This window comes from Vitis riparia, chromosome 7 (assembly GCF_004353265.1).
Source record: "Vitis riparia cultivar Riparia Gloire de Montpellier isolate 1030 chromosome 7, EGFV_Vit.rip_1.0, whole genome shotgun sequence".
NCBI lineage: Eukaryota > Viridiplantae > Streptophyta > Magnoliopsida > Vitales > Vitaceae > Vitis > Vitis riparia.
Window position 1 is genome coordinate 10,954,763 of NC_048437.1, and position 11,929 is coordinate 10,966,691.

The 11,929-nt window shown below is 30.3% G+C and overlaps 1 protein-coding gene across 1 annotated transcript; it reads right to left on the reverse strand.

The window, feature by feature from the left end:
* Positions 1-8,688: 8,688 nt before the first annotated feature.
* Positions 8,689-11,704, reverse strand: LOC117918910 (U-box domain-containing protein 9). The gene is made up of 2 exons (XM_034835882.1): positions 11,181-11,704; positions 8,689-10,159 (listed from the first exon to the last, which is right to left on the reverse strand). Exons 1-2 carry the CDS (start codon positions 11,448-11,450, stop codon positions 9,080-9,082), a joined length of 1,350 nt encoding a protein of 449 aa, XP_034691773.1. The 5' UTR covers positions 11,451-11,704; the 3' UTR covers positions 8,689-9,079.
* Positions 11,705-11,929: the final 225 nt, after the last annotated feature.

Consider the following 11,929-nt stretch of genomic DNA (forward strand, 5'->3'; position numbering starts at 1 on the left):
TTAAAGCTTCAAGTATAAATGGAACCCTAACTCGGTTAGGAGTTTGAGGAGAGTGGATGTAGGCAATGAAGTGTCGAACCACTATAAATCTGAGTTTGTTTTCTATAACCTTATCTCTTTATATTTGTGCTTCTTGTGCTTAATTTTATTGTGTTTAAAAAGGAATTTTTTAAATTCCAATTCACCTCCCCTCTTGGGTGCTTTATCTATTTAGATTAGCTCTTCATTTTCTTAGTTTCTATTAAGATATCAGAAACTAGATTTGCAATTATTATAGTTTGTGTTGATCGTTTGAATCTTATGGGAACTCTTAAAGAACTCAAAAAAACCGTTATTACTTGAAAGAGAATTTGAAATAAAATATTTGGGGAAAACAAAATTTTGTTTTAGTTTATAGATTAAGCCATTTTCAAATGGAGTGTTAGTCCATCAATCACATATACAAAAAAAGTCTTGAAGTGCTTTCATATCACAAATCACATCCACTAAATTCTTTAATGGTAGTTCGCTTACTAAAAGTAAAAAAAAGACATCTTTCATCCTAAAGAAGATAACGAAAAAAAAAAATATACTTGGTCCAAAATTAGCTTATCTTAGTGTTATTGGTGCATTCATGTACCTTGCAAATTATACATAACTAGATATAATATTCTTTATCAACTTGCTTGCAAGATATAGTTCCTTACCAACTTGAAGACATTAGAATGGGTTCAAACACGTACTATGATATTTTTGTGGAATAATTAACATGGGTTTATTTCATCCAAAAGACTCAATCTTAGTTACTTAGCTATGTGGTTGCTAACTGTCTTTCAAATTCTTACAAAGCTTGATCTCAAATTGGGTATGTATGTTTAATGAGACATATTCTATGATCATCAAAGGGAGGAGGGTGTTATAAAATAAGGGCTTTATTACATGAATTTGTTAGGATGAACGATGATTTGTTTTTTGATATATCTCAAAATTTGTTATTAACCTCCTCTTGATTTTCTACAAAAAGAAGATCTACTAATGGAACTAATACACAAATTATTCCCACTATCCTTTCTTCAATTTTTTTTTTCTTATTTCTTCTTCTTGTATAACAAATATAAATCTATATATATTTTGTATTAGTTGCTAAATTATATATAGGACTATTACTATTTTCTATTTTTTCTTTTGAAAAATAAAAAGTGTTTCCAAATCAATACTTAGTGCATAGTTTTAAATATTTTTATCATCTTAAGAAATTATCACTTTGAATGTATATCTTACACTAAAAATAAGAGAAGAATATATAAATATGCAATATAACATGTAATAATATTTGTGTTTTTTTACCACATGATTCAAAAAATAAAAATACAAATTCTATAGTGGAAACTAAATGTTTGCACATATAATTTTTTTTTAAATGTTAATAAATTTTATATAAAAAATAAAACATCGTATACAAAAAGGATATATTTATTTTATATTTTGAAATTTTAAAATTTGGGATAGATTGATTATTTGACACCTTAATTTTTTATAATAGATTTAAAATTTATTACCTCTTTAATATAAACATAAAAGTATGGTACTTAAAATGGAAGTTAGTCTTATTTTTTATTTTTAAAATAAAAATATAATAAAAAATAGCAGTTGTATTCAAATAGACACTACATATATAATTTAAAGAAATTTTCATAAATTTAAAACTTATGAAATACAACAATATTAACTCGTAGATTTTGTTAGTCAACATGGTATCAACACTTGGTCCATCTAGAAGAAATCAGGATGCCGCAGATATTCCAACGAATGATGAATAATATTTTTAGTAAATATTCTTTTGTTTTTGTATATATTGATGATATTCTTGTTTTTTCGTATACTCTTTAGGAACATATAAAGCATTTAGAATTTATTTTTGAAATGCTAATTAGTCATGGATTAATAGTAAGCGAACAGAAACTGGAATTATTTAAAACCCAAATAGAATTTTTAAGATTAGAATTAGAGGATGGACAAATAAAACTACAAAATCATATAGTACAAAAAATAAATAATTTTTCAGATAAACTCGAAGACTTAAAAACCCTTCAAAGTTTTTTAGGATTATTAAACTATGCTAGACCGTATATTAAAAACCTTAGCAGATTAGTTAGACCCCTTTATTGTAAAACAAAAAACACAGGGTAGAAATATTTTAACCAAGAAGATATTAAACTTGCACAAAAAATAAAAGAGCTTGTGAAACATCTCCCAACCTTACATTTACCCTTAGAAAGTGAATATAAAATAGTTCAAACTGATGCTAGCCAATCAGGATGGGGATGCATACTTTTAGCAGTCACTAATATAGGAGAAGAAAAAATTTGTAGATATTATAGTGGAATGTTTAATGATTATCAAAAGAACCTTAGTTCTACAGACTTAGAAATTGAAGCAATAATATTAGTCTTAAAAAATTTTTAATTATTTTTAAACCAAGAACAATTTACTTTAAGAACCAATTGTGAGAATATTAAAAAAATCTTTGAAAATAAAAATTCTTCAAAATTGTCCACCAAAAAATGGATAAAGTTTCAAAACTCTTTAATTGGTTTCAAACCTAAATTTGAACATATTAAAGGAAAAGATAATATATTAGCAGATTGGTTAAGTAGACAAATAATTAATAATGTTGATAATGCTAATGATTGATTTTATGTTACAGGAACATGGCTCAAAGAAAACCCACTAAAGCTAGAAAAGTATTTACACCATTGAATAGAATTAATTAAATAATCTTTATTTGGAATTTTATAGGCATCATCATATGTATTATCATTCAATCTTTTATAATTAATAACCATCCTAGCTTTTCCTCGTTTTTTTTTATTATGGTTTCTAACTAAAAAAGTTGAGGATCTATGGGGACTGAAACTTGGTTTTATGAGGTTATTCTGCAACAGTTCTTCTATTTGAATTTTGAATTCCTTTGTATCTATAAGGTTACATGCTATATAGCTGTTTTTATTGTTAAATCTGGATTTTTAATTGGTATTTTGCAGGTTGTTTTATTTTTATTCCAATGTTTTTGTGGATCTTCTCCTATAATTCCTATTTTTTTCTGCTTCTAATGTAAGGTTTTTTAATCTATCTGCATTTCTTAATTGTTTTGAGTAATCATTAATTATGTTATCCTTTTGTACTTTTACTTTGTTAATTTGATGAGAGGTTACATTATGATTTTTATTTGATGCATTTTTCATGTTTGTATAAACAATTGTTGTGGTTTTAGGATGAAAATTGACTTGGTTATTTTGTATTGTTATCCCTCCTTGTAAAAAATGTACAAAATTTAAACCTAAAATAAAATGATATAAACTTATAGTAGGTATAAGATAAGTTTGAGGTAACACTAAAGTTATGTTATTAATTATGATTGGTACATTTGAAATATACTTGGTTAGTGTTAGTTTTTGTTGATTATCTTGGACTAATTCTATTGGTTGAACTAATGTTTATTGGTCTTCTTGAGGCACTAAGGTTTCAAATAAAAGGTTTTAATTGGCTCCGGTATCTAACATTGCGTCTACCTTTAATTTTATGGTTTTTAATTTAATTTTTGTTAGAAAAATGATAGATTTAACTTTATTTGCCATATTTACTTGTTTTATTATTTATATAGTTGTTTGTTTAGGACTTATTGGTTCTTTTATTTCTTTAGGGTTTAAACTACCTTCCTCTTTTTCCGAGATTTTTCCTTTAATTATTATTTGTAAGTCTTTCCACATATTATAAGGTTTTATTTTACTTTCTAAAGGTTGTACAAGGTTTTCTAAATTTAAAAGGGTTTTCTTAGGTTGATTTTCCTCTTTTTCAATAATCATACAAACTTCTTCTTTTTCAGTTTCGCTGTCATCTATACTACATACACTTGAATTTTCGTTTTCAAAATCTAATTCACTAATGAGTTCTTCTTCACTATTTACCTAATACTCATTTATTAGGTTTATTTTTACTTGGATTTTTCTACTTCATTCATTTAATGGTTTTTTAAGTTTAGGACATTCGGGTCTTATATGGCCTTCCTGACCACACAAATAACATTTACATTGTCTTTTTCTTTCCGTAGTTCTTTTTCTCTTTATCCAAAACTTTCCAGGTTTTTTTTATATCTTGTTTGATATGGTCATTTTTTTATAAAAGGTTTTTGATTTTCTTCTTAAAACTTTATCATAGTTCTTAGGTTTTCTAAACTTATATTCTCTACATACTATGTTTAAATTTTCTCCTATATGTAATTTTCTACAAAGTTGTTGATTTATGTCTTGTTTCTTTATTTGACTTTTTTCTCCTATACTTACACATTATCTTTCTAACCATTTTTTTTACAAATTCTATTCTAACACCAATATAAGGAGAGTTTTTATATTTGGAGGTTGAAAATTCATTCCATAGTCTAAGTCCTCCAGGTCTTTGTATTTTTAATATATATTTATTTAAATATTCAGGGGTTCTATCAACTCTAGTAAAGATTGCATATTTTCTAAATTTTTGTTCATATTCTTTTATATACAAAAGGTTGCATAATTTCAATTTTTCTAACTTATGAAGGTATATTGTGGGTTCTTTTACATCTTCTTGAGTTGTTCTTAAAAAATATAGTTTTATTAAATTTATAAATATAGATATGCTAAAATTGTTTCGAACTTCTTGAAAATAACTATTGTTTTCTTATTCCATATTTCTCAAGAATTGTAATACGGTTCCTCTAAGGGTACTTTTACAAAATTCATAAATTTCTTGTTGGTTTTCAAAGGATACTACTACACTGGCTGAATTTAAAGATTGTTCCCAATTTTCTATGGTTTTCCTAAGATCTTGTGTACTATCTATATCTAATATTGTTTCATATTCATATATTGGTTGTAGAGAACTAGAAGGTTCTATTTTAGTTTTCCATTGAGGTCTTTTTGGCTTACTGTATGGCTTACTATACCTTACTATTTCATTTTTTACATTTGTAAATTATTTTTCTTCATTTATTGTATTTACTGACTCATTTGAGACTATTTCTAGGTTTTCTTTAGCTCTTGGTTGAATAGTAAATTGATTTATTGTTTCTATATCTATAAATTTTTTTATTAAAGTGGTTTTATAAAGTTGTTCTATTATTTGCTCATCTGTATAGTATTTACACATTATATCAACAAAGTTTTTTTTATATACCTAGTAATGTGGGGTTACTGAATTCCTCTAATATTATATTAACTAGCTCTAAGTTTTTGTATAGGTTTTCTACTTTTCAATATTTAATAAAATCTCTTCTTATATAACATTTACAATTTTTATCTCACTATCTGACTTTACCTCTACATTTACAGTTTTATAATTTCCAAAGGTTATACTTGCACTTCCATCTTAATTTTCATATAAACTACTAGATGTTGGTATTACTGGTTTGTTTATTTGAGGTAATTCTCACTCTTGTCCTAACAAATAATCTATATTTACAGGTTTTGCTTATATCATATTTACAGCCTTACTTCCAAAGGCTTTTACTATATCATCAAATTCCATCATACATTTTGAACTTAAAGCATTAGTGGTTTTTCCTATATAAAAAAAAAAAAAAAAAAGATATGTTAAGGTTCTTACTTCCTAATTCCATATCATAACCTTTAGTATTTACAATTATTTTTATTTTTTCTATGAATTCCTTAAGATCTATACAAAATATGAGGTATACAACCAATGACTGCGTAATTTTGGTTCATATTTACTTTTGTGCTAGCTAAAAGAGCTCGTCCTACTGTATTGTTTTTAGTATCTAAAAGGTTAATATTTATAAGTGCTCCAATTTCTTTATGATGAAGTCCTATTATTCCTATTAAAATTATTCCTAAATGCATATATTTATCTATTTTATTTTTTAATAGTTTATGTTTTGTTTCTGGAGAGATTAAGTCTAAATATACAATATTTCCTATTGAACTTATAGTATGTTGATTTAAAAATCTAGGTTTTTTAGAATTTTGAACTAATTGTTTTTTGTAATGTGTTACTTCCTTTATTGTCTTCTTTAATTTTTCTTCAATAAATTCTTTTACATTATCTTTGGGGTTTATAACTTCTACTATTTCCATGGTTTTATTGCTAAACTTTTTGGTTCAAAATGATTTATTTTTCATTCTATTCTAATTACTGGTTTTTCTCCTAAACTAAAGTTTTCAAATTGTCTTAAAAAGTTATTTAATTTTTGTTTCTCTAATGATCCTGTATTTCTTTGTTCTAAAAGTTTATCTACATTTTGGTTAACCTTTTCGAATGTTTCTTTTAAATTTTTTTGTTCAAATTTTATTTATTCTATTTCTTTTCTAACAAAATTTTCTTCTCTAGCTAATTGTTCTTTAATATAATCTAGATTATTTCTTAGCAAGTTATGGTTCTTAAAGTCTTCCAACTTCTTTTCTAATTCCTAAGATTGTGTTTAGTTTTTCTACGGATTTTATTTTTCTTATCTAGATTTCTCTTAAACAATCTATATTATTTTGGTTGATATTATTTTGGTTTTCTTCTTGAATTTGTTTCTTATGTTCTTGTAATACTACCTTTGTTATTTTTAATTATGTTTCTACTAGAAATTTTAACTGTTTTACCTCTTTGGTTTGTAGACGAGGGTTCATTAGTTTAATATTTTCTAATTAGATGAACTAGCATATAAATTATCAATATAATATTTTATAATTTCTCTTTTAATTAGGGTTTCTATAGCAAAAAGTTCGTCAAAGGCTTCTTGTATAGCTATTTCGTATTCGTTCAAATATTTAAGAGAGGTTAGGCTTTTGATATTTGTGGTTAAATCTTTTACAGTAGTTTGGACAAATGTTTTCAATACTTGAATTGAACTTAAATTAAGTTTTCTCAAACTCAAACTCAATTTGAGTTGAGTTCAGACCAAAGTTTGAACAACTTGAGCCTACATAATAATATTCATTTTCTTTTTAGATTTTAAAGAAAAATATCAAATTATAATTATATCATATACTTTTTCATTTTTTAAAAAGATGTATAAGTTTGTTTTTACTATTTTATTATTATATTGAAATTGTATTATTTGTTTTAAAATTTTTGTATAAATATATAAATATAAAAAAAAACACCATTGATGGATTTTGAATTATGCAATTTAATCAACATGACTAATTCGAATATAACTTGATCAACCCGATTCCAATATGAGTCTAACCTAATCAATTTGAGTTTAACCCAATGAACTCGAGTTGAGAAAAATGAGGTTGGGTTAAGTTTGAGTTGAATACTTCATGTTAGAAGTTAGGTTGGATTAAGTTTGGGTTGAGTTTAACCCAATCAATCTATGGCTTTTCATTCATAAGATTAGCTATTTTGATATAAATAAAATGTATTTAATATAAAATGGTGTAATATCCAAAATTTAGAATTTAGAATTTTTTGTATTTAAATTTTTTTCATTATTTTCTTCATTTTCATTATTAAAGATCCCACTATCCCCATGTCCAAACACAAATGACTTATTTGAAAAAGACTTGTGCTTCTGTTATCATTATTGTTGCAGCCAAATAAGTTGAAGCCACTTTGATGGAAAATGAAATATCACCTAAAATGAAAATTGAGGTGAAAGGTACGCAGAGTATTATGATATTAGTGGATTGCATTATTGATTGTCTAGCATTTTTTATTAATAAATGATAAAATATTAATATTCATGATATATCAAATTTATAAAAGAATAAAAATAAAAATTATAATCAAAATATGAAATTTTTAAATATAATTTTAAGAATTGTTGGAATAATAATTGATTAAATTCCAAAATATTACTATAATCACTTGTACATAAAATATATTGGATTTTTCTTATGAGAATCATCAACAAATTTTCAAATGATATCATTAAAACACCTAAAATTAGCAAAGACACCAATCTTAAGTGCTTTGTACTCCGAGATTTTATAATATGAATTTTATTTTTGTTAATGTGTAGACCATCGTAAATTTACTTTAAATAGGTGTTTGGTAAATCGATTTAATGATTTAAAATTATTTAATAATTTAATTTAAGTTATTAAATATATTTGTTAAAATGAAAACAAAAGGGGGAGAAGAGGACAAAAAGTTAACGAATCAGCAAGAGAAGAAAGATCGAATAGGCAAGAAGAAAAATAATAGTATTCTTCCACAATATGGTGGGTGGTCCACACTCCTAGTTATCAGTTATCACTCACTCAACCATCCAATCTGCTCAGAGTCTCCCTTTTTCTCACCCATTCATTTTGTCTGTGGATCTTCTCAAGTGCTTAGGACTTGTTTGGCATCCCTTTTTATCTCCACTTTAATTTTTAATTACTCATGAACGCTGACTTCTACTTTAAATACTCATAAATGTGATCAGGAAAGTAATTTTGTTGAAATCAACAGAAGGCAGTTTCAAGATCTTATGGCATATTGTTAACAACTTTAAAACATGTCAATCCAAACAAGTCCCAACATAGATTTTAATCTTTTTCAAGTGAAAAAATGGGAGGTCAGAAGTTACTTACAACCATAAAATGGTTGCATCTCTGAGCAAATATAATAAATTGTTACCCTTTATTTTATACAAAATTACATGCAATGCCACTGAATTTGTGTAAAAAACAAACCAAAGAAAAAAGTTTACAACAGAGCAAGTAAAAAGGGCAGAGAGCATCAAGCAATGGAGAAATATGCAGTAATTATTGGACAAAAACATGAGAGTATTTCATAAACAAAGCTCCCATACAATTTATTCACAGTGAGACTCATCAACCTCCGGATTCAAACCCTAGAATTTACAAAATGGCGGTTGACAACTGCCACCGGACAAGCTGCCACAGTGCCCGGTGTGCTGGAAGAACCGGCCACGGGGCAATGCCTTAGTGGCCAGTATGCTGGAAGAAGGTGTAAAACCAGCTACTGGACAATGCCCTAGTCACCGATATGTGGAAAGAAGGTGTGGAACCAGCCACCGGATGATGCCCTAATCCCCAGTGTGCTGGAAGCTCGCAGAGAATTTACAGATTTTCTTGAGTAACTTGTTGAGAATGCAGTGTGGTTTTCTTCATGCAGTATGTGTAATATTAAGAGCTCTCCTCAGTCTCTCCAGAATGCCATTCGCCTTCCTCTTGGCTCTTGCAGTCCCGGTCTGGGACAGTTTCGAGATTGTTCTGTAGGTGTTTTCCTCTTCCCTGAGCTCCCTCAACTTGGTTCGATCGTTCAAGCAGACACTGTGGAGGATGGCAATGCAGTTCTCCTTGTTGCGGTCGCAGCTGCTCTCCCTGATGATGGTCAGCAAGCAAGACACAGCTCCAAGATTGCCCATTTCCTCGATCGCCTTCTGATGGGTGGACAGCATTGCCAGGATGGCCAGAAGCTCATCAACATGAGTTTGGTTCATGATCTTCTTCATAAGCACCTTGACTGCACCCTCGTGAACAGCTCTCGACTTGTTCTCATGGATGATGCACAGATTGAAAATTGCCGAAGCAACATCTTTCATAACTGACGGGTGCCCCTCTTCTAGAAGGTCGATTAGGGGTTTCAAAACACCAGATTGCCCAATGAGTGCCTTGTTGGAGTCCACAGCTGACAATGTGAAGATAGTGGCAGCTGCATTGCTCCTAGTTTCAATGGTTCCAGATTTCAATGCATCCATAAGAAGAGGAATTACCATTGGGGTTTCAGCCACAAGCTTTTTGTTGTTGTCATGGATTGATAGATTCAAGAGCGTCGTGATCAAGTCCTCTTGGAGGTCAGGATGAATTCCACCCTTGTTTTGTGAGAATGGATTAAGCAATTGAGGGATGGCATCAAGAGACTCGCCAAAAAGTGCCCTGAATGATGGCATTCTCTTTGTCAACAATCGAAGCTCCTTTGCAGCTTCTTTCTGCTCAAGAGCCGAGGAAGACATCTTCTCAAGCAAATCAATGAAACGGCTTCGATCTGCATCCATTATCGGGTCCTCATTGCTGTACTGATCCGGGTCTGTCAATTCAATCCCATGACTCTGGCACCATTGTGATATCATTTCCCGGATCAAGTGATTGGGAGTAAGCATAGTGTGAGAGAGGACCTGTTGGGTTAGAGGGCATGTCCGGTTCCCTGCTTTCAGCCATTTCTGAATGAAGGGTCTGTCGTAAGTCTGGACAAGAGAAACAAAATGCCAAAAACAGGAAACCGAATCAAGAACTGCAAGACCACGAGTAAGCATGGATGAAACAGATAATTTTGTATTACTACAATTCTCGATTTATTTTGATATTTTCCAGATCAAAAAAATCATTTTTGAGGAACAATACCAACTAGAATCTAAATAACTTGTCAATTTAACCTAACTCAACAAGTATTTTCTATGCCAAGTGTAATTTAACAATGATCAATGCACATCTGCAGGCCACATTTTCAATTGTTGGATTGTTCATGGAATGAAAAAAACTGAACGGCTCTAAGAGTAGAAAATGATCCAAACAACCAACTCAGATGCTGAGTTCCAAATAAGCAGGCATTATGCACATTTTTCTTTTGTCCTTTTCGATAATGGTTAATCAAGGCATGCTATCAACACTCATAATTCTAAGCATTTCCATGTTCAAAAGTATAAAAACAACAAACAACAAGACAGAAGGAAAAACCAAAAAAAAAATCTTCAATTCTACCAACCACCAAAATAATCAGAGTCCCTTATAATTTTTCAAGACTGAAATAGAATGCACCAAGAAAAATGGGAAAGAAAAAGAATATTCGTAGTTCATTGCATCTCAATGAAATGCTGACAGCTCTGTTTGGTTGCTGAGAAAATAGGGGGAAAATGGAAAGCGATCGGCAGCCTAACTAGAAATTTTATTTTTGTCTTCATTTCCTACAAATTCTCGGCAATCAAACAGAACATAAATTTAAGTTTATAAACAAATTCAACACAAATTAGGAAAAGGGAGAAAAATATAACAAGAAAAACTCTTCAACCATCTGTTTGGTTGCCGAGAAACTGGACAGAAAACTGAAAAAAACAAATTGTTTAGGCCTCGGAATTAAGCCAATTAGGCTCAACCAGCGAGAAATCACAATTTTCCTCCGCCCCAAACAACGACAAAGTTAAAATTCCCCCACTTCCCCGTATTTTCTCACAAACCAAACAAAGCAATCATCCCAATTCAAACTCTCACCTGCCCCGTAGCCAAAATCACAGGATCTCTCATCATTTCCCGAGAAAGAGGGCAGCGAAACTCCTCGGGGAACGAGTGAGGGCCGTGGAGCTTCAACGACATGGATCGCTTCACCTTCAAATCCTTAATAGAACACAACGCCTCTCTGGCTCGATCCATCACCTCGACGCTGTAATCATCGTCTTCCACAATAGACTTCACCAGCCTCTGCAGCTCCTTCTTCAACTCCGCCACTCTCGGATCCGTCTCCAACACCTCCGTTTTCGCCATAATAAAATGCCTAGATTGCGAAATCTCTGCTATGATATCGTTTTCCTGGAGTTCTATGGCTCATCATTTCCTCACCGTGGCATTGATGGCAAAATTTCTCGCATTATTGCCTTTATCCTTCACCCACTGGACTGCAAAATCTCTTACAATATTTGATTTATGTTGCTGGAGTGGAAATGTGAGAGAATTGTGCAGATGGCCGAGAAAAAACAGAGGGCCCGCCCGCGTGGGGTCATGGGATCCTGGCCTCACAGCTGGCAAAACGCGCTCCAAACTTGGTTTGCACTTGCCTTGCTCATCACTTTAGCGAGTGATTGGGGCTTGGATTTTTGAATGCTCTAAAAAGCATAGGTGGCAAGGCAGGGCATGTGGAGAGAGTGGACTCCAAACAAATGTACATGGCAACATGCGTGTTTGTGTCAATAATAAGAAAGGTGGTGCGTTGGTATTTGCTCTCTTAGGACGTCGACGTCTTGGGT